This window comes from Miscanthus floridulus, unplaced genomic scaffold, assembly GCF_019320115.1.
Source record: "Miscanthus floridulus cultivar M001 unplaced genomic scaffold, ASM1932011v1 fs_375_1_2, whole genome shotgun sequence".
NCBI classification, from domain to species: domain Eukaryota; kingdom Viridiplantae; phylum Streptophyta; class Magnoliopsida; order Poales; family Poaceae; genus Miscanthus; species Miscanthus floridulus.
In genome coordinates this window covers 1-23,604 of record NW_027096674.1, presented here as the reverse complement: position 1 = coordinate 23,604, position 23,604 = coordinate 1, and the positions used below count along the sequence as shown (strand labels likewise).

General features: G+C 44.9%; 2 protein-coding genes and 1 pseudogene across 2 annotated transcripts; 2 read left to right on the top strand and 1 right to left on the bottom strand.

The window, feature by feature from the left end:
- The first annotated feature begins 216 nt into the window (after positions 1 to 216).
- On the top strand, positions 217 to 5,786 carry LOC136531587 (uncharacterized; annotated as a pseudogene).
- A 4,331-nt stretch (positions 5,787 to 10,117) lies between these two features.
- On the bottom strand, positions 10,118 to 11,465 carry LOC136531583 (uncharacterized). The gene is made up of 2 exons (XM_066524231.1): positions 10,968 to 11,465; positions 10,118 to 10,879 (listed from the first exon to the last, which is right to left on the bottom strand). Exons 1-2 carry the CDS (start codon positions 11,463 to 11,465, stop codon positions 10,118 to 10,120), a joined length of 1,260 nt encoding a protein of 419 aa, XP_066380328.1.
- Positions 11,466 to 12,360: 895 nt separating this feature from the next.
- LOC136531581 (ubiquitin C-terminal hydrolase 12-like) lies at positions 12,361 to 14,992 on the top strand. The gene is made up of 8 exons (XM_066524230.1): positions 12,361 to 12,387; positions 12,559 to 12,624; positions 12,808 to 12,873; positions 12,968 to 13,051; positions 13,133 to 13,249; positions 13,680 to 13,754; positions 13,841 to 13,927; positions 14,384 to 14,992. Exons 1-8 carry the CDS (start codon positions 12,361 to 12,363, stop codon positions 14,423 to 14,425), a joined length of 564 nt encoding a protein of 187 aa, XP_066380327.1. The 3' UTR covers positions 14,426 to 14,992.
- The last annotated feature ends 8,612 nt before the right edge of the window (positions 14,993 to 23,604 follow it).

The window sequence follows — 23,604 nt, the reverse complement described above, 5'->3', positions numbered from 1 at the left end:
CTTATTAGTGCAACTAAAAAAGGACTGACGCGCCGCAAATATCCCCGTGACAGACCAATATTTTTGACAGAGACGAGAGAACTATGTATTTTTGGACCAAAAAAACATCGTTTTAACTTTTAAGTAAAAAAAAGTGGCATCACAGAATGGCTCGGCCTGGTGGGCTGAAATTTTGGGACGGATAATCCACTCGGTGGAGCAGCCAGGCGACCACGACCTGCGCCTTCCTCCTTCGGTACGGTTGGCCGGCGTCCAAGTTCCGGACCAGAAGAACCCACCGCGAGCGACGCTGACGACTGAGATCCCGGCGCGCGGACCGGCCCGAACAGGCGACCCAATCGCCGCACGGATGGCGGCCGCCGCCGCTCAGCTGCTGGGCGAGGACGGGCGTGGCTACGAGCTCGCGCGGCGGCTGGAGGCGTGCGGCGCGTGGCGCGAGTGGCTGGGCGACGATTCCGCGCACGCCGCGCTCGCGCAGCACCTCACGTCCCCAGCAACCTGGGACGCCTTCCTCTACCCCGCGGCCTCCCCATCGCCGCCCCCCGCGCCCGCTCCTCCTCCTCCAGCTCCGCGTCCGCGCGCTCCTCTTCGACAAGGCATCGGCCGCGCTCCTCCTGTCCCCCCGCGGCGGGGCCCCAGTCAGCCTCCATTCCATCAACGTTAACTGTGAGTGCAGCCAGCACGCTCGGCCTGCTGCTTCCGCCATTCCACTGCTGGGGTTAGGGATCTGTTGCTCTGCAATCCCAGTGGGCTTGAATTTTGCAGTCAGTTTCAATGCAGGAGTAAGCTGCATGTTGTTCTAGGTTAATCGTTCAGGTATTCCGTAGGTGGCGGCTGGAGTAAGTTTACCTCTCCAACCGGTTCGAATCTGAGGGCGAAAATGTTAGTAGTCAGAGGCCACTGCGGGCATGATTGAGGCTGCTGTCATAGTGTCTGAGATTTGTTGTCATTGTGGCTTAAAATGCTACTGTGAATTGTTATGGAAATTAGTAGGCTCATATTTTTGTCATTTACTAAACCTGCCTATCTTTCCCTAGCTTAGGATCAGCTAGCGCTTGACAGGACATGATTCACTCATTCTTTGTAACATTTTAGAATATAAAGTTGGGGAATCCTAAAACTCAGTTGAGTGTTTCAGCTGTCCCTGGCACATTTGGGTGTTGCCAATCTGTGCAGCAATTTAAGCTTGGAGACAACTTGTTCTCCAGAGACGGGCTTCTTCAACATGGTAGACCTTCTCCAACCATGGTGCTTCTGTGCTGTGCTATTCGAGTTAGGTTCAGGGTTTTGGTGATTTGGGCTCCGGCGAAATTCCTGCAATGCTCAGGCTTAGAGATATGGCCGGGGAAGCATGCTGGTGGGGCGGTGGTAATGTGCGCCAGATGGGCATGGGCCAGTGAGGTGACGAAGCTTGACGGCTGTGGGAGGTGGAGTCCTGTTGAGTGGTGCCGGTGCGGGGGCTTATCCTGTGAGCCGCAGGCGGAGATGGGAGGATGCGTGCATTAGTGGCGTCACATGATCGATTGGTTCATTGCCGCGCAATGAAAGCTAGGAGGAAGAAGAATGTCTAGAGGTTGAAGATGGACCTAAGCTGTTCGATCTTCATTCGATGGCTCAAAATAATTGGATGCTGAATGGCTTAGAAACACCTGATTGTTTCATAGCCAGACCTATGTTTGTTTGTGGTAATTCATGATTCCAGAAACTATAAACATATGATTACAAGAAACAATGTTCTCCATAGCCTGACCTCTTGTTTCCCTCTTGCGCTTCAAAGTCCAAAATGAACTACGGACTCTCTTCCTCTCCCCCCCATTCTACATTCTTGTCAAGCAAAAGGTTTTGTAATGTTCAACCAATTATAGGCTTCCATTTTGGTTATCTGACATAAGCCTCGGGTGCCATCTACCACACTAGTTAGCATGAACCAAACAAATCTTCCAGGACACTTTATAGCCATGTCGGACATACTACACTTCTTGGTTCAGACAGTTATTCCTCCTTCCTGAAATTGAACCTCATGTTACTCAGGAGCTGCTGCCTTTAATTTACCCTTCATTGTGTTACTATTTGTGCAATTTGTTCTTCGCTTAAATACAGTTGGACTATGCATGCTATTTTATCTGCGCTAGTAAACATTCTACTGGCATCTCATAAATGTCAGGCTTCATGCAAGACTGTAAGGCATTATGTTGTGTCATTTATTGCGATCCTTTTTTTCTTATTCTTGGGCACCCATTCTAATACAGAAATGCTAAATTACACTCGAGTGTTTTGGGGGCAATCCAACAGTCGATTTTTCTCTTCTCTTCTCTTCCTCTCCCTCTCCTCTTCTCCATCTCCGGCAGGCTTAGAAAGGGGGTCGGGGGAGGTAGGCAGGCCTGGAGGTGGGGACGGGAGAGACGGCAGTGAGGCGGTGCCGCCGCCGGAGCGGGCGGCGGGGTGGGGTTGGGGCGGGGGTGACCATGGCCATGGCGGTAGCAGGGGAATGGGAAGGAGGAGGTCGCCGCGGGCGCAGTAGGGCGGCGGCGCGTGGCGCTGCAGGTAAAAAAATCGGTTGTTGGGAGGGATTCCCACACCCGAGTGTTGACTAGACAGACTCTTCTAATAACACTACCTGATTGCTGGATTCAATTTGGATAGCAAGAGACGACTTTTAAGAATCGATTCACATACTTTACTAACTGCACCGCCACAACACTAGTAATTAGCATGTGATTTACATGGTACTTAGATCGATTAATATACATAACTTAATGTACAAGGTTCTTTATGTAAAAATGATGTTGCTCTTATTATATCTATGTGCAACCTACCTGGGAAATTTAGTTCCTTCTGAAACTTTTGTCTTGATTATGTTTTAGTATCCAATGCTAAATTTTCCTACCTGCGGCCATTTAGTTTAATTAGAGTTACGCAAATACCAAATATCCATGCCCTCTTTCTTGGAAGCTGGAAACTTGCATGTGCAGTAGTAAACATGTGTAAATGACGTCATTTTGACATAAACAGACGGATTCTAAATCAATTGGCTGATTGATATTTTCCGGTTTGTTATTTTCAGATCTGCGACTTCATGGAGATGATATTTATTTCTCTTTGGAAGATGAGCAGGAAGATAACGCTCAACATCAAGTATGTTATCCCTTTCCTGTTTCAAGTTTATTTTTGTTATTACTGGACAAAAACTTTGTTTTAACCCTTCATGGATTTTTTGTCCTGATTTCTCTAGTAATGTGCTTCTTCTCTGCAACAGTGTCTTGTTTGATTTCAGATGACCTAAATTATTTTTGTTGTTATAAACATCTCTGTCACATGTTCATTGTGTATTTGTGGTATGGTAATTGTTACATCATGTTTTCATCAAGAAGAAAATGTGCGCCCAAATTCGAGTTGAAGATTTCTCGAGCCTGGGTGGTGGTTGGGACTTGGGATGCATGACCACACCTTCCATTCCATCCCAACCAATTGAGCTAGGCTCACTTATTATTTTCCTCCTAGAGGTGCTATTGTCAATTTGTCATTAATTTCGTTTGTAGATTATGAATCTGCCTGTTAACTGAAAAAACTCCTGGACAATATTGCTGCTGGGCTGGTTATGATGTATTAATTTAGTTCTTAGGTTCTTTATTGGACAATGAAATGTTGGAACTTATCTTTCTACAGCTTGCAGTCTCCTGGGTAAAATCAAATGTATGCCGTCACTGTGTCAATTTTAATTTCATTCCATGCATCTTAAGTGATGTGAATCACATCCCTGACCATTGAGTGTGGTCCTTAATTGCTCATTATGTGTTTTGGATTCTGTTGTTATATGGCATAGTTTCAATCCTGGCATGCTAACCAAATATGGCATCAATTCATCTGCTACATTCTGATGCTTTAAGGCTTTCCATGTGCTGCAGGTGTATTCTAGAACAGCGTTCAGTCCAAGCAGGGACGGTTCCATGTTGTCTCAAAGGCATAATCGGTATGAAGAATTGCCTGACACATGGTACAAGCCATATGCCGACAAATTCAGGACATGGCACAGCAAGCTTCGCTCTGGTGACAAAGAAATACCAAAGAGAACACCAGAGGGAATGTCTGACTATCTTAAGATTTGCAGTATACATAAAAGGAAGAGGGCTGTGTTTATGGATGATCCCAGCATATCTCCTCCCATGTTGGAAAATGGCCCTTCCCTGCACTCAAAGAATGCTGGGGAATTCAGCAATTCAACAGACGAATTAATTCCAGAAATTAGATTTCCATCTGACTGTGTTCCAGAAAGCGCAATTCCTAAAACAAGTGGGATATCTAGGGCCAACAAAATAGAAGTTCATGGGGTTCTTGATAATTTACCAGCACCAGTTAACCGCAACACTGCAATGCTTGAAAGGTTTGGCATGGTGCCTGAATATTACAAGACAGGAAACAAATATAGAGGAAAAGATGGATCTAGAGTAGAAGGGAAATCTTTAAGCCAAGAGCAAGCATTGCTCATGACCAAAAAGTTGGTTGCTCGCTACTTAGCAAATTCACGTTTTGAAAGTGGAACTGCAGTCTCTATTGATGTTCTTTCAGAAATAATAATTAAGCATATATGTAAACTGGGACGCAACTTGAAGCTTCTAACTGACAGCTACAGGAAACAATTTTCATCAATTGAACTCCTTAAAATGTTCCTACAAACTGTTGGGTACAGGTATGCCAATTTTATTATGTATAAGTGTGTATCTCTCCATATTGTATTTGTTTTGCCCTTTTCAGTGTTTATACTTTATACCTTTCTGGTGGGAACTCACAGGGTATTACTGTACAACTGGCTTGATAATCCATATCAGAGTTTATACCCTGATTCATATGATTTCTGTTACAACTATTTTGATAGTATCACAGTCAATTGTAGATAGGGATTTTTTTTATAGATGCCACTAGAGTAGAGCAAAGAGCTTATCATAAGTTCTTTGGTAATGTAACACATTGTAAGTATCATGTATAACTAAAAGGTGAAGTTGAATTGGAGAAATCAGATGCATTTCCATACCAAAAGTTATATCCCTGTAGCTATGACTTACATCCTTGCTTTATGTTCCATCCAATTCAATTCACGTTGAACTTGGAAATGGGAAAGGAAAATGGGTTGTCTTTTGTCCATCTTTATTTGACAGAGCCCAGGCACAATTTAGACACTCCTGCACAAACTTATTTTACAGGTCCACATGACCAAATTTCCCATGGCATCTTAATTCTTAACACCTCTCCAGCAAGCTTTCAGAGGAGACTCACGCTTTCACATTCGAAACAACTGACTGGGGAATCTGGACCTGTACTATCAGTTTTGAGATTTGTAATGGTTATCTTCGTGCTGTCTTTCGTAGTACTAGCTTCTTGCTCTTCAGTGCTAATCTACTGGTTTGTGGGTTGGGGCTCATAATATATTACCTTGCCCTAGTATAGAGTGAACCTTAACTCCAAAAGGCTAAAATAACCAGACATACATAGCTGGACATCTTGATGTAGGTTCACTCTATACTAGTCATGATTGCAGAGACATGTTAAAATAGCGGCCTGAAGTCTTGATTGTGATTTTTATGTAACATGTAGTAACATTGGACCCTTGATGGAGATCACAAAGATGGGGAACAGAGTGGCCAACTACCCCATTCATCAAGATGCACAAGTTCTTCAGACACAAAATGCAAATTCCCTTCATGCACAGCAGGTAGCCATACTTGCAATTTGGTTTATGTTCAGTAATTTTGTTTTCTATTGCATATGTAAAATTTCTTCTTGAGAAGAATAGTTCTATTAGTTTGAAAAAAATTGCTCATCCTGCATCTATCCATAACTAAGAGTGAGTGGATGTAGCCATAAATAGGCCCTTTGGTGATCTAGGCCACCTGCCTCTTGAGTCAATTGATGGGAGTGAATAACTGGATATTGCTTAGTTGTCAATATCGATGGCACATACAAGATACCATCGTTCTACAAACTGGAATTCAGAGGAACTCTGTTTAAACTCTCAATCTGGTTTGGACCCCAAAACAAGTGTAGTATGCTGGTTATCACTTACCAATGAAAACTAATGGTCCTGGTTGATGTTGTTATTTTTGTTGAGGAACTAGTCAGGTAGTGCCGTAGTGGCTTAGCTTAAATCTGCCTGATTTGGTCACGCCCTGCTCAGATGTCTTCCATATTATAGATTTGCTCTTCAAAGAATATTCTGAATTCTGAAATAGATCCCTTTAGTGCAAGAACCATATGAAACTCTGCAAGAATGACAACATTGGTAACTGTAAGAGAGATAAACTCTGAATAGTATATATTGATAGATCACAGATTACAAGGGATTACAATATATAGGCAGGAGAACTCAAGGGTTCAAGGTGTGAACACAACCTGGGAACCTAATTAACTCATACTAAATGGCACAAGTGCCTAGCCTGGCGCATGGCTGTATCCAGAGTCCAAGGCGCAGGCACAATAGTCTAGGAGTCTAGGAGGCAAACATAACTTGCTAACATCCCCCCGCAGTCTGGGCATCGGTGCAGCGGACGTTCAGACTGGTTCTAAACTCTGTGAAGAGCGAAGATGGCAATCCTTTGGTGAAGATGTCGGCATACTGAGAGGTGGTTGGAACATGAAGAACTCGAACAGCACCAAGAGCAACATGTTCCCGAACAAAATGGAGATCAATCTCAATGTGTTTAGTCCGCTGATGCTGGACTGGGTTGGCGGACATGTAGACGGCGCTGATGTTGTCACAGTAGACCAATGTAGCACGCTGCAAGGGGGACTGTAATTCGCTGAGAAGTTGGCGCAGCCAGGAAGCTTCTGCAACAGTGTTGGCAACGGCGCGATATTCAGCTTCGGCACTGGATCGGGACACGGTGTTTTGGCGTTTGGAGGACCAGGAAATGAGGTTATCACCAAGGAAGACCGCATATCCAGAAGTGGACTTGCGAGTATCCGGGCAGCCGGCCCAGTCAGCATCAGAGTAGGCGACCAGCTCATGTTGGGATGAGGGGCGGAGCACCAACCCCAAATGTAGAGTCCCGCGAACATACCGAAGGATCCGCTTGAGGGCAGCCAAGTGAGGTTCCCGTGGATCATGCATGTGGAGACACACTTGCTGAACAGCATAAGCAATGTCCGGACGAGTGAAAGTGAGGTACTGAAGAGCACCAGCTAGGCTGCGAAAATCAGAGGGATCCTGAACTGGGTCACCACTTACTGCAGATAGCTTTGGATTGGTGTCAACTGGAGTAGAGCAGGGTTTGCATTTAGTCATACCAGCCCGGTCAAGAATCTCCATCATGTATTGTTGCTGAGACAAAAGTAGACATCCATCCCGGTGCTGAACTTGCATTCCAAGAAAATGGTGTAACTTGCCAAGGTCCTTCATGTTGAACTCACGCTGTAGGGCAGATATGATGCGACGGAGGACAGCTGTGGAGGAGGCAGTGAGGATGATGTCATCTACGTACAGCAGCAAGTATGCTGTGTCGGCACCATGATGGTAGATAAATAGGGAGGTGTCTGTCTTGGCATTCACAAATCCAAGTGAGAGAATAAATGTAGCAAAGCGACTGTACCATGCCCGAGGAGCTTGCTTGAGACCATAGAGAGACTTGTTGAGTCGACAGACATATCCGGGATGAGTGGCATCCTCAAAACCAGCAGGCTGTGCAGAAAAAACAGTTTCAGACAGGGTCCCGTGTAGAAAGGCATTCTTTACATCGAGCTGGTGAACTGGCCATTCGCGGGAGAGGGCGAGGGAGAGCACTGTCCGAACTGTGGCGGGCTTGACAACAGGACTGAATGTCTCGTCAAAGTCGATCCCCGGGCGCTGAGTAAAGCCTCGAAGGACCCAACGAGCCTTGTAGCGCTCTAGGGACCCGTCAGCCCTGAATTTGTGCTTGAAAATCCATTTACCAGTGACAATGTTGCCTTGAGACGGTCGAGGAACAAGCTCCCATGTGTTGTTCTGAAGGAGAGCAGAGAACTCTTCTTCCATGGCAGCCCTCCAATTGGGATCAGTAAGGGCACTACGGAAGCTGCGGGGCACCGGTGACAGTGTTGTGCTGTTGTAGACACTAGGAAACTGGTGACCAGCTTTGGCGCGTGTTGTCATGCTGTGATTGTTGACGGTGGGCTGTACAGACACGGCGCCCTTGGGCAGAGCCGGCGGGCTGGAGGCAGCCGGTTGCGGAGGAGGAGCGGCTGCCTGGCGCCGTGAATACACCAGCAGTGGTCGAGGCCTGACGGGGGCTGCTGCAGGAACGGAGGGACCTGGGGCGCCGGGGGCTGCAGCAGCGCCTGGAGCTGCAGCAGTAGCAGGCGTAGATGGAGCGGCCTGCCGGGCTGCAGCAGCGCCTGGAGCTGCAGCAGCAGCAGGTGTAGAGGGAGTGGCCTGCCGGGCGCCTGATATTGGTGAAAGAACCTTGCCCGGCACCGGAGTGGCAGCTGCTGTCTCGACGGCTGCACCGTCACTGAATGCCACACGAGGACAGTCCGTGCAGGGTGCTGATGGCGTGCCGACAGGGGGTGCTGCACGTGGCCGTGCAGAAATACCAACGGAGGTACCTGTAGAAAATAAAGGTAGTGGTGCACTGGGCATGGGATCAGCATCATCAGTTAGAAAATCGAAGTCCGCTGGATTGGGAGGAGTGGGCTGCTGGGAAAGGGGGAACGAGTTCTCATCAAACACGACATGTCGAGAGATGAGAACACGATTGGTTTGAAGGTCGAGGCAGCGGTATCCTTTATGGTTGGAGGAATAGCCAAGAAAGATGCACAAGGAGGATCGAGGTGCAAGTTTGTGGGTGGCTGTGGCGGAAAGGTTAGGATAGCAAGCGCAGCCAAAGACGCGAAGATGGTCGTATTGGGGCTGAACACCAAACAGGACAGAGTGAGGTGTGGAGGAGTGAAGGGTTTTGGTGGGTAGGATGTTGAGAACATGTGTGGCGACGTGTAAGGCTTCAACCCAGTATGAAGGGGGCATGCAAGCTTGAATAAGAAGGGAGCGAACCGCATTATTGATGGTGCGGATCATGCGCTCAGCCCGCCCATTCTGAGATGAAGTATATGGACAGGACATGCGAAGGTGGATGCCGTTGGTGAGGAAGAAGGAGCGGGAGATAGAGTTATCGAACTCCCGGCCATTGTCACACTGGATAGCTTTTACAGCAGTGCCATACTGAGTGCGAACATAGGCGAGAAAGTTAGTTAGAGTGGTAAACGTGTCAGATTTGAGACGAAGAGGAAACGCCCAAACATAGTGGGAATAATCATCGAGTATAATTAAGTAGTATTTGAAGCCAGAAATACTAACGACTGGGGAAGTCCATAAATCACAGTGAATGAGCTCAAATAAATTAGATGCCCGAGAAGATGATGTTTGAAACGGAAGGCGTGTATGACGCCCTAACTGACACGCATGACAAATGGAACCAAGTTCTTTAGTACAGCCAGGAATAACAGAGGTGACTTTGGACAACGTGTCACGACCAGGATGGCCAAGCCGACGATGCCAAAGTGCAGGTGAGGAATCAGCAGCAAGGGCGGTGGCGCCGGGGAGATGTAATGGGTAGAGGGGCCCGGAGCTATTACACCTGATGATCACCTTTTGAGACTCCAGATTCTTCACAGAACAACCAGCAGGGTCAAATTCAACAGCACAATTGTTGTCAGTGGTGAACTGGCGTACTGAAATGAGGTTTTTAATGAGGCGTGGTGAAACAAGAACATTATTGAGGGACAGAGAATCTGTGAGAGTGGTGGTGCCAGTGGCGGTGACAGGAAGTAAGGAGCCATCACCGACAATGATAGAAGGAGAAAGATACTGTGAAGAGTTAGGGTGTGAAGGAGTGCGAGAATCAGAAGTCATGTGGGAGGTGGCACCTGAGTCGAAGTACCAGTCGTTGTTCGGCGGCTGCTGTAGTGTCATGGTGCTAAAGGTGGAAGCAAGGGATTGTTGATCGAAGGCCGCCGGAAGACCGGTTGGAGAGGTGTAGAAGCCGGGAGGAGCCGAGGTGCCGAAGAAAGGCACAGGAGCACCCTGCTGACCGTAGAAGGCAGCAGGAGAGGCCTGCTGCAGGTACTGCTGCTGAAACGGTGCTGGAGGGTGCTGCTACTGCGAAGCCAGGAAGGCTCCCTGTTGTGCCAGCAACGCCTGCTGGTGTGGTGGCTGGGTGGGTGCACCGCGAAGCAGAGGACGCGGCCCGGGGACAATGAGCCACGGGTTGTAGTGGGTGGGCCAAGACCCACTCGCCCCCTGGTTGGATGGAGCAGACGTGCCTGAGCCGCCGCCTTTGCCGCCCCTGTGGTCACCGTTGCCGCCTCGGCCCCGAGCGCCGCGACGATTGTTTTTGCCACCAAAGCCGCCCCCTTTGCCACCCCCAGGCTCGGTGTTGGGATGCCCAGAAATCTGCGGGGAGGCGGGACGAGGGGACGAGAAGCCGCTGCCTGTGCTGGCGACGAGAGCCATGGGAGGAGACGGAGTCGGGGCCCCCATGGTAAGCTCCTCGAGAGTGAGCTCATCGCAGGCCTCCAAGAAGGAAGGGAAGGGACGGCTGCGTCGAAGATGGCGGCCAACGGAGACAAACCGCTCGTTCAAACCTCGGATGAGATTGAGGACGAGGGAGCGGTCGCTGACGGGTTCACCCAGATCAGCGAGGTTGTCGGCGGCGGTCTTGAGAAGCTTGCAGTAGTCGGTGACAGATAGGTCCCCCTGGACAAGCGTGCGAAGTTTGGCGTCAAGGATGAGAGCGCGCGCCTCCCGGTTGTCGAGAAATTGGCTCTCAATGGCAAGCCAGGTGGTACGGGCAGTGTCGCCTTGGTCGCCGCGATGCCGGACAATGTCGTGGAGATTGTCGGAGAGGGTGCCGTAGAGCTAGGAGCGGACGACGCAGTCCATGCGCTCCCAGTCTGGCGAGTTCAGGGGACGATCGTCCTGAAGAACATGGCCCTGAAGGGAGTACTTGCCCAGGGCGAGCAAGGAATTGCTCGCGCCACCGAGCGAAGCTGCCGGAGGTGACGTCGAGAACGACGCGGACAAGATGACGGATGTTCTGGACGGCCACAGCTTGGGCGTGCAGGTGAAGAACAGCAGTAGCCTCCTGAAGAGCTATGGCGGCCTGAACTGAGGTACGAGGGCCATCGAAGAGGGAGGACGCGTCCTCGTCGCGGTCCTCTGGCGGATCTTCAAGGTGAGGGTCGGCAGCGGCCCGCTCCTGGGCCGCGCGCTCCAGGGCGGCGCGGACGCGCGCAGCCGCAACGTCGCGCTCGTGTGCCGCGGCGGCGGCCTCGGCTTCGGCCTCTTCGGCGCGAGCGAGAGCGGCGCGACGGGCGGCAGCCTGGGCGGCGCGGGCGTCCTCCTGGCGCTTGCGCTCAGCCTCGTTGTGGGCGGCGCGGGCGTCCTCCTGGCGCTTGCGCTCGGCCTCGTTGTCAGCAGCAGAGGGGTGAAGGGAGCCGGCCATGGCGGAGAATAGAGGGGCGGCGCAAGGGGCAGCACGCCGGAGGCGGCGGCGCTAGAAGCAGCACGCCAGAGAAGCGGAAGGGAAAACGGGTGTTACCCAGACTCGTGATACCATGTGAGAGAGATAAACTCTGAATAGTATATGTTAATCAAACACAGATTACAAGGGATTACAATATATAGGCAGGAGAACTCAAGGGTTCAAGGTGTGAACACAATCTAGGAACCTAATTAACTCATACTAAATAGCACAAGTGCCTAGCCTGGCGCATGGCTGTATCCAGAGTCCAAGGCGCAGGCACAATAGACTAGGAGGCAAACATAACTTGCTAACAGCATTGTTGCCAATAAACAAATAGACTAATTCTTATTGAATGTGGCAAAGACTAAAGTAGGTAGGTGGGGCATTCCAGATGTAGGCTTGTCTCTTCAAAGTCTTATACAACAATAAAGAAAAAGGAACATTTTGTAGCTCTTAAGAGTTAAGACAGGAAAAAAAGTAGCAGCAGATGGAGTGCCTAGCCTTGTCTGGTAATCTGGTTAAAGGGTCTGGTCATACTTGTATTATCACTTATAGTTTGCTATCAAACTGTACTAAAGCGTCCCACAAAGACTTGAATTTTAGTAGTGGATTGGTCCCACAAATAGTTGATTTAGAGCTACTAGGAGTATTAATTGCCCTTGTGAGCCACCTGCACCCATTAAATGTGGCGCCTAATTCCTTCATAACCTGCCTTGATGAAGCAATATATGGCCATTAAATCCTGGGGCTGCTGGAGATGTCACAGCCAATCCAATCTTTTCACCATGAAATACAGAGATACAATGGAGGGCATCTTTGCCTTTTCTCCATGATAATAATCTGTCTGGTTTGCTAAAAATCATGTCTTTGCGGGATGGATGGAGTAAAAGCTTATTGTTTGGTGTGAATGTGGGTGTTGTTCGGACCCTTCTCTTTTCTTAATATGTACTGTAATAATGATACACAGCTCTCCTGTGTGTTCGAGTGAAAAAGTAAAAGCAACTGTGAAGTGGCTTGTTAGGTTTCTCTTGCTGGTTTGGTTCATTAAGCTTTTAACTGTACTAATCAACAGGTTGAACTGTCCAGTCCTAATGCTGAACTACGTGTGCTAGAAGTGTTTTACCACAAGATCTATAAGGTACTTAGGGCATTCATATGATTCATCATGAGCATTACACAATATACAGTGTTTCTTATGTTTTATTTTCTTGAGAACAAAGATTTTGTAACTAGTGTAATGAATTCTTCTATATAAAAAACTATCATTTTTACTGTATTCATTATGGCTACTGGCTAGTGGCTAATTCAAGTTTTTTCATAGATCTTTCCACTACAAGAGAAGATAGAGAATATAAACGATCAATATTGGACACTACGTGCTGAGGAGGTGTGTAATAATTTTGTCCACTGTACTTGGTGGCTGTAGTTCCAATCTGAAAAGTTATAAATAACCTCATAAGTGCGTCTATCAATTGGTGTAGATTCCAGAAGAGGAGAAAAATATAGGTCCAAATGATCGGCTAATTCATGTTTATCACTTCATGAAAGATATTAATCAGACTCAGGTAGTGCACTTATTAAGTTGTATTTGAAGATAGCTATTCAATATTTTTTATGTCAAGAATTGACATTGTTTTGACCTACAGCAAATTCAGAACTTTGGAGACCCTTTCTTTCTGCTCATTCATGAAGGTGAGACTTTAGCAGAAGTCAAGAAGCGCATACAGAGTAAACTGCAAGTCTCTGCTGATGAATTTTCCAAGGTGATCCATCTATTGAAGTTTCTTTTAATGGATGGAGTGACAACATATTATTATTCATAAATAGTACCACTATTTCTGATCTGGTTCTTCTGTAATGGGCAGAATTCAGATGCCATACTTAACTATCAAAATTTATCAATCATCTCAAAAGTTTCCAGTCACTTGTCAGGAAAAAAGTCCCCACAAGTGACTTAGATGCACATATTTTATGTCTTACAGAATGGTTTGCCAATTATTTTGCGAACTGTGATAGCAAAGTGATATAACAAAGTGATATTCAGTAACAGATCTTGATTTTTGTAACTTCCGGGTCTTTTGGATTATTGCTATTCTTTTTCTTGTCATTGTCTTTCCTTTTCTTTTACCTTGAGTTGCATTGCATATTATGCAGCTACAGAACTGATATACCTGTTAATATTCATGTGAGCAGTGGAAATTTGCGTTTATATCGATGAATCGGCCAGATTACCTCCAGGATTCAGATGTTATATCTACTCGCTTTCAGGTACATTGTTTGATGTTGCCTACACGCTTGTCTAGCTGTTTCCATGCTTGTCCTGTTTGCTGATCTTTGTCATCTGATTACTACAGAGGAGAGAGGTCTATGGAGCTTGGGAGCAATATCTTGGGATGGAGCACACTGATACTGCACCAAAAAGGGCTTATACAGTGAATCAGGTATGCTACTTTTTTGTGAAACAACGCTGTCAAATTTTCTAGTGTCAATTTTGTGTACCATACTAGTGTCATCATAGCTTAGGCAAACATGCAATGCTTTATGATCTCAAATAGCTGCATCTTTATGAGATCTGCTGTAATCATCGCTATTTTCAGGTGAATGGGTTAAAGGATCTTTGAGTCTGCATGATAATGTAGAGAATTCACTATTAATCCGTTTTATCTGAATCTGTGTTTGACTCTGTTGCCTAGAATGGTTTTATAATTGCCACCACCCAAGAAAGACATTTCAATTTTTCTTCAGATATTTGCTGAGACTATGTTTTGAGCTCTGGCATGCACGGTTACATGTCCATTGAATTCTTATGCACTTCACTGTACCATTCATATCATGTTTTGTATTCAGGTTCTGTTATGTAATCCTAACTTTGTTCCGGTGGTTTCAACTACCTGCAGAACCGTCACTCATTAGAGAAGCCGGTCAAAATTTACAATTGAAATTTCTAACTGGTCTGGCATCATGGCAAGTACTCCATATGAAGGGAGGATAAGGAGTTTATACTGTCAGGGGAAACCTCATTAACCATTCGGTGTGCCATGACTATCTATTCCAGTGCTACAGGCCAGCCGCTGTCATCTCATCTGTAGCAGCCAGCTCCCATAGCAATGATTTTTTTTTTTCAAGATTTTCCTTCTTTGCCCACGGGTGATGGTGCTAGGGCATTGATGTCCGTTTCGGTTGGGTACAAGGGAAGATATTGCTTCATCTTAGAGCAAAGTTGGGTACATAAGATTTTGGTAGGAGGCGTGTATACAGCAGGCAGGCGGTATAGTTGTGACTCTCTCGGCTTGATCCCGCATATGTTGTCTTGTACTATTGTTAATGTAGTGACAGTGGTTGACTGTAAATTGGTTCCAGTTTCCAGCTTCCATCTCATGTCTGAAAAAGGAGAGTAATTTTGAGGCCTTTCACAAACATGCAATGTTTGACATTGTACGAAACTACAGCTTGCTCTAGGGCCTACTGCTTCGATCATCACTGAAGCGAGAAAAAAAATTGTAGGTTTTATTTATGTTTATTTTTGCAACGTGATCGTGATGTGTCAAAATAGTTGCATGCTTCTTAAATGGACCCGAAAGTTGTAGTTTCCTGCTGCTTTAGTCAACATAATGGTAGGATTTTGAAATCTTGAAAAACTTGCTCAGAATTTATAATGCGGCGGTGGCCAGAACTCATTGCTAGCATCGGTTACTCTGTTCGCTTATTGTTTTAGCCATACTTATCAGTTATGATACAGTGTTTTTCTCTCACAATAAAATAACATCAGCCGGTTTATAAGCCACATAAATGATTAAGCGAACAAGGTGGGTTTTGTTTGGAAATAAAGCATCTTTTGATGGTTGCATGAGAGTTCGATGGCTTCACCATGACGACTAACCACTGGACAGGATGAACAATTGAACACGGAACACCTCTGACCTCGACCACATCCTCAGATCCTCCCTAGGTGCCTTGTCGCCTCTGTGCAAATGCTGCAGATGTTACTAGTCCTCACCACAACCCTGGCCCATTTTGTTGTGACGCTCCTCTGGCTCTTATATCCTGATCGTGATCGGGGTCAAGAGAAGAAAAATCCAAAGGCCAACTTTCCCAAAAGGGACGTGCTGGTGTCCGGGCGTTCGACGGGATATGATTCTGACGGATGGTCGTTTTTCGCGCGCGCCTGCCTACCCCCTATCCGCTAATTTGCCCTGCTCGCATGCTGAAAGCATCTAGGCCCCTAGTTGGGTTTCGGTGATTAATGACAATACATGATTACTGTGACTAACGTATGTTTTGCAGAGGCAATTAAGTTAGGTCACGGTAATGGAGATCGATTGGGCAATCATGGTGGTCATGCCCATACGATGGAAATCGTTTTGGTTTTCAAAGGATGGATGGCAAGGTTAAGAATGGACTAGTTCTAAGTGTCGTTTGAAGTTGAAGAGACACTTATAGTAGTTTAGGACTTTGTTTTTCCTTTGGCCGTACTATTAAGGGGGGTATGGACGGATAGCTTGACCTAGGTGAGTCTAATGAGTTAGGTGTGGTGCACACTTGCTAAATCTAGCACTAGGTAGCTCCAAAATAGCCCTTAGATCCAATGGAGCAAACTTCATTCACATATGATTGAGAGTTGGAAGTGAATGGAGGGTCGAATACTGACCGGACGTTGGCTCAGGGTCCGGTCAGTTCATTTGACCAAGGTGTTTTCGTCTGGTGCGACCGGACGCTGAGAGATCAAGTGACCGGACGCTGAGGGCCAGCGTTCGGTCGAATCCAGTAAGGTTTCAGAGAGGGAAAATCTCGACCGGACGCGTCCGGTCAGTACTGACCGGACGCTGGCCAGTGTCTGGTCACACTGTAAACACTGGAGTTCGGGGTGAACTGACCGGCGCATCCGGTCAACATGACCGGAGCGTCTGGTCACCCCGCAGAGGCACATAACGGTTCGTTTTTCAGCCTTTGTTATAAATACTTCCTCCACTCGTATGTGGGGATACTTTTGCTCATTTCAACAGCTAAGAAACACCTTTGAGAGTGCCAAGAAGAGCAAGGTCCTAGTGAGGTGATTGAGATTTGAGAATCCCAAAGAGAGCCCTCATTAGTAAGATCAAGAGTAGCAAAGTACGTATCCACCCTTCTCATTAGGCTTCGTGGTCAAGTGAGAGTTCGTGCTTGTTACTCTTGGTGATCGCCATCACCTAGACGGCTTGGTGATCATCTGGTGGAGCTTGTGGATGACCCAACTCAAGTTGTGAGCGGTTGTGGGTGATTCACCACGATGGAGTGTCGAAGAATCAACCCGTAGAGAGCACTTGATCCTTGCGCAAATCAAGGGGGAGCTACACCCTTGCGCGGGTACTCAAACGAGGACTAGTGGGGAGTGGCGACTCTCCGATACCTCGGCAAAACATCACCGCGTTTCTCCTTCTCTCTTTACTTTGAGCATTTACTTTGAGCAATTCAATTCTTATCATTTACATTCCTAGAATTACCATGCTAGAGTAGGATTGGAACTTAGGGTGCTAAACTTTTGTGCGTTAGATCAATAGAAACACTTTCTAGGCACAAGGGGTTAATTGGGCTACCCGTAGAGTTTAATTATTGCAAAAAAAATTAGAATTAGCTCAATTCACCCCCTCTTGGGCATCTTGATCCTTTCACATGCGCATCGTGCTATTGTTGCCTTTGTATGACTTGCTCGCAATCTGCTCCGTCCGCCTCGATTCGACCAGCCCCGTCGTGCCCCCGACTGCCGGCCCCTAGAGCGCCGTGCGCCACGTCCGCTGGCCATTGGCTCACCGCGCCCCATTCTTCAGCGCCTGTGCCATGTCACCATCACTCCCCCATGACCCTGACTCTTCAAACAGCATGAAACATGTGCAACATGGAACACTTGAATGCAACATACATCTGAAACATTTAGAAAATACACTTGCAACATATGTGTGAAAATATATGCAACATCTAGATAGAATACATGCAGCTTGCAACATGAAGACACTTGTTGCAATGGAAGACTGGAACGTGTGAAACATTTGGAATATACTGTTGCAACATATGTGTGAAACATAAACAACATCCAAATCAAAACGCTTGCAACAAACGTTTGGAACAGATGAAACATTTTGAACAAACTCTTTGCAACATGTCTCTGAAACACTTGCAACATCCCTTGATCTAATTTTGCAATATCCATGTGAAACAACTGCAACATACCTCTAAAATGCCTAAAACACTTGAAACATATATTTGCAACATAGGGGATGGGGATGAAAGTCCTAGTTTAGTTTTAGCTAATTGATAAAACCTATTTGGACTAACCCTATGCTCTAAGTGTGGATGTGTGATAGGTTGGTTCAACCCAAGTGAAGGAGCTAGGTGGCACTAATGAATGGAGATGGCCACATAACATAAGGATCATGGTGATGGTGTGAACACATGTGATGATCAAGCTCCATATTACATTATGCCTTTACCTTGTGTAGTGCTTGTGGTAGTTGTAGCTAGTTAGTGTAACTCTTTAGTTGTAGCTCTCTTGCTAGCTTGTTCACCTAGGTGTAAATTAGTGACTTAGCCCTTGTGTGTATACTAGAGATCATAGAGATTAGAATTGGGTAGGTGGCTTACAACACAAGTGTAGTGCTAGCGCAATATTCGCGTCGCCATCTTACTTACTAATCACTTATCTTAGTGTTATTGTAGAATTTTATAATAGGCTATTCACCCCCTTTAGCCATTAGGACCTTTCAAGTGATATCGGAGCTGTGATCACCTTGATTTGAAGTTTAACAACCTTCGGTGTCAAAATGGCTCAAATCAACAACACCAAGAAGCCACCCCAATTTGATTGCTCCAATTATCCTTATTGAAAGGCTAAGATGACAATATACATCAAGTCAATCAATAGAAAGGTGTGGAAGATGGTGGAGACCAAGATTGAGGTTGCCAATGCCGAAGCTCCCACCACTGCCGAAGAAGTATTGCTCCAAAACAATGACATTGCCCTTAGTGCCATTCATGATGCTTTGGATGAGAGGACATTTGAGCAAATCAAGAACATTGAGATGGCTCATGAGGCATGAAAGAAGTTGGGGGAATCCTTTGAAGGCACTCAAGCCATGAAGGGTGCAAAGGCATACATTCTCAAGGAGAAGTTTGCAAGCTTCAAGATGAAGGAAGATGAGAGTGTGCCAGAGATGTTTCATAGGCTTCAAGTGTTTGTTAATGATCTCAAAGCACTTGGAGAAGTGAAGGACAATGACTTCTCCCATAAGTTCTTGAGATGCTTACCATCAAGATTTGGCACATTAGTCACAATTCTAGTGAGGAGTGATTTAGACACTATGACACCAAACCAAGTATTGGGTGATGTGATGACCGATGATACTTATAGAGATGATGATGAGAAGGAAGAAAAGAAGAAGAAGAAGGATGAGAAGAAGAAGAGTGTAGCATTCAAAGCCACATCATACAAGGGTAGGGCCAAGAAAGACACATCAAGTGAAGATGAATGCTCATTCTCTTGGGATAATGATGATACTGAGAAGATGGCTCTCTTTATGAAGAGATTTGGCAAATTCATGGTGAAGAAGGGCTATTGTGCAAGAAGAAAGAAGTCATCATCAAGGAACAATAATGAGGCAAGGAGGTGCTTCAAGTGTGGAAGCAAGGATCATCTTGTTGCTCAATGTCCATACAATAGCGACAATGATGATGATAACAAGAAGAACAAGAAGAAGGACAAGAAGGAAACAAAAGAAGAAGGACAAGATGACCTTGAAGAAGAAGAAGAAGGATGGTTCATATGTGGTCACTTGGGATAGTGATGCTTCATCAAGTGATGATGACGATAGTGATGATGACAATACCACCAAGAAGAAGGCTCTTGCATGCATTGCCATACATGAGAAGCCTTCTCTCTTCGACATTCCATCGATATGTTTCATGGCTAAGGCCACTAAGGTACAATCCGATGATGAGTGTGATGATGAGAAACATGATAAAAATGAAAATGATAGTGATGATGATGATGAACCAAGGATTAACTACTTGACATGTTAGATGATGCTAAGGAACATTTTGACATTAAGAGAAGGGAATGCAAAACCTTGCATAAGGAACTAAAAGCCCTTAAGCACGCCTTTGATAAGCTCAATGCATCTCATGAGAGGCTAGAGGATGCCCATGAGAAGCTTGGCAAGGCTCACACTAATCTTGAAAAAGCTCATTCCTCTTTACTTAATGAGCAAAATGAGAAAGAGCATGTTGTAACATGTGATGTGGGCTTAACTTGTGACATAATTGATAAATCTTTCTATAAGCCTATCATTATTGCTCCCACTAACCCTTCTTGTAGCACTTCTACTTCTAGCTCATCTAGTAATGATGTTTTCACTTGTGATGCCTCACTAATGGTTGAGAATGAGACTCTCAAGAAGGAGGTAAATGAGCTCACTAGCGCCTTAGGCAATGCCTATGGTGGTGAGGCCCGCTTGCTAAAGTGTTTGGGTAGCCAAAGGTTTTCTCTCAACAAAGACAGATTGGGCTATACCCCCAAGAAAGGCAAGGAAGCCTTTGCTCCTCACAAGACTAGTTTTGTGAAGAACAATGGTCGGTTTTGCAATAGATGCAAGCAAGTTGGGCATATAGAGTAATATTGCAAGAACAAGAACAAGGACTCTAATGTATCATCAATTAAGTTTGATTCTTGTTATTTGCTTATCAATGGTACAAATGGTGTGAAGGCTAAGTTTATTGGTACACCAATTGTGGGCTCAAAGAAGAAAGCCATTTGAGTGCCAAAAAGCTTAGTAACTAACCTTTAAGGACCCAAGCAAGTTTAGGCACCTAAAAAGAATTGATCTTCTTTTGTTGGTCAATTAAAAAGCCAGAGGAAGGCATTGTGTTCTTGATTGTGGGTGCACTCAACACATGACTAGTGATGCAAGAATGTTCAACTCAATCAATACCAATGACAATGATGGTAGTATCATGTTTGGTGATAATGGCAAAGGCAAGGTCAAATGGCTTGGTAAGATTATAATATCCAATGACATAAGCATTTTCAATGTATTGCTAGTTGAGAGCTTAAACTTTAATTTGCTATCCGTGGCTCAATTGTGTGATCTTGGATTCAAATGCATTTTTGGGGTTGATGATGTAGAGATCATAAGTGTAGATGGCTCAAATTTGATCTTCAAAGGCTTTAGATATGAGAATCTATACTTGGTTGATTTCAATGCTAGTGAAGCTGAATTGTCAACATACTTATTCACTAAGTCTAGCATGGGTTGGTTATGGCATAGAAGGCTTGGTCATGTTGGAATGAAATAATTGACTAGATTGGTTAAGCATGATCTAGTTAGAGGCTTGAAAGATATGGTATTTGAGAAGGACAAACTTTGTAGCTCTTGTCAAGCTGGCAAACAAGTTGGTAACACCCATCCTTAGAAGAGCATAATAAGCACTAGCAAGGCATTTGAGTTATTGCACATGGATTTGTTTGGGCCAACACAATACACTAGCATTGGTGGAAACAAATATGGCTTTGTGATAGTGGATGACTATACAAGATACACTTGGGCATTCTTTCTAGTGGACAAGAGTGATATGTTTGTAACATTCAAATCATTTGTCAAGGGCATACACAATGAATTTGAAACAATCATCAAGGGGGTTAGAAGTGATAATGGTAGTGAGTTCAAGAACACTAGAATTGATGAATTGTGTGATGAATTTGAAATTAGACATCAATTCTCTGCCAAGTACACTCCATAATCAAATGGCCTTGTTGAGAGGAAGAATAGAATACTTATTGACATGGTAAGGTCTATGCTTAGTGAGTACAATGTGAGTCAATCCTTTTGGGCCGAAGCAATCAACATGACTTGCTATTGTAGCAACCGCCTCTATTGTCACCCCTTGAAGGAGAAGACACCTTATACGCTCTTGAATGGTAGAAAGCCCAACATTACATATTTTTGGGTCTTTGGTTGCAAATGCTATATCTTGAGGAAAGGCACTAGTTTGAGCAAGTTTGACAAGAAATGTGATGAAGGATTCTTGCTTGGTTACTCCACTACAAGCAAAGCATATAGAGTTTGGAATTTGGCAAGTGGTACTCTTGAGGAGGTTCATGATGTGGAATTTGATGAAACCAAGGGTTTCCAAGATAAGAATGAGAACTTGGAAGATGTTAGAGGCATTCAACTTTCAAATGCCATGAAGAACATAGATGTTGGTGAATTGAGGCCTAGGCAAGTGATTATGAAGAAGATGATCAAATGCAAGTGCTCTCTAACTCAAATGTGAAAGTTGACACTAATCAAGCAAGCACAAGTGGCTCTCATGACAATGAAGAAGATCAAGTGGCTAGTACATCATCTCAACCCAATGATCAAGCAAGCGCAAGCAACAATGTTCTAATACTCCAACCAACCAATATTACAAGACATCATCCATTGTACACTATAATTGGAGATATTTCTAAAGGTGTACAAACAAGATCAAGATTAGCTTTATTTTGTGAACACTTCTCATTTGTGTCATCCATTGAACCAAACAAGATAGAAGAAGCATTGATGGATGTGGATTGGGTGAATGCTAAGCATGAAGAATTGAACAACTTCACAAAAAATCAAGTACGTGAATTAGTGGAAAGACCAAAGAGACACAATATGATTGAAATCAAATGGGTCTACAGAAACAAGCAAGATCAAGATGGGATAGTAGTAAGGAATAAAGCAAGATTGGTAGCACAAGGCTATACATAAGTTGAAGGTCTTGACTTTAGAGAAACATATGCCCCGGTTGCTAGATTGGAAGAAATTAGAATCTTGCTAGCCTATGCTTGTGCCCACAACATTAAGCTATATCAAATGGATGTCAAGAGTGCATTTCTCAATGGCTACATCAATGAAGAAGTATATGTTGAGCAACCTCCCGGTTTTGAAGATGACAAGAAACCCAACCATGTGTACAAGTTGAAGGAGGCAATATATGGCTTGAAGCAAGCACCTAGAGCATGGTATGAGAGGTTTAGGGACTTCCTACTCTCTAAAGGGTTCATTGTAGGCAAGGTTGACACCACTGTTTTCACCAAGAAGATTGGTAAGGACTTATTTGTGTTGCAAATCTATGTTGATGACATTATATTTGGATCAACCAATCAAGATTTTTGTGAAGAGTTTGGAAAGATGATGGATAATGAATTTGAGATGTCCATGATTGGAGAGTTGAGTTACTTTCTTGAACTTCAAATCAAGCAATTGAAGAATGATACATTTGTGAGTCAAGGTAAGTACATCAAATACATGCTCAAGAAGTTTGGCATGAATGAAGCAAAGGCCATTGGTACACCAATGGGAATAAATAGCAATTTAGATAGTGATGCAAGTGGCAACATGGTGGATCAAAAGTTATATCGCTCTATGATTGGAAGCCTACTCTATATGACCGCATCAAGGCCGGATGTCATGTTTAGTGTGTGCATGTGTGCAAGATTTCAAGCGTCACCAAGAGAAAGTCATTTAAAGGCTACAAAGAGAATATTGAGGTACTTGAAGCATACACAAAATGTTGGTTTGTGGTATCTCAGAGGAGCAAAGTTTGAGCTAGTTGGTTGAAAGGAAGAGCACCTCGGGCACCTTTCAATTGTTGGGAAGATCACTTGTTTCATGGTCATCAAAGAAGCAAAATAGTATTGCATTATCAACCGCCGAAGTCGAATACATATCCGTTGGTAGTTGTTGTGCACATATTCTTTGGATGAAGGCCACCTTGAATGACTTTGGAATCAAGTTCAAGAAAGTGCCATTGCTATGTGACAATGAGAGTGCAATCAAGCTTACCAACAATCTGGTTCAACATGTGAGAACAAAGCATATTGATGTCCACCACCATTTCATAAGAGATCATCAACAAAAAGAGGACATTTCAATTGAGAGTGTGGGCACCAAAGATCAACTTGCCGATATATTCACCAAGCCACTAGATGAGAAGAGGTTTTGCAAGCTAAGAAATAAGTTGAACATATTGGATTTCTCAAATATATGTTGATGCACCCCCACTTATATGACATGCCTTTTCTTCGGGCAATCCAAGGTAAAAGTTGATTGGCATGCATACATCC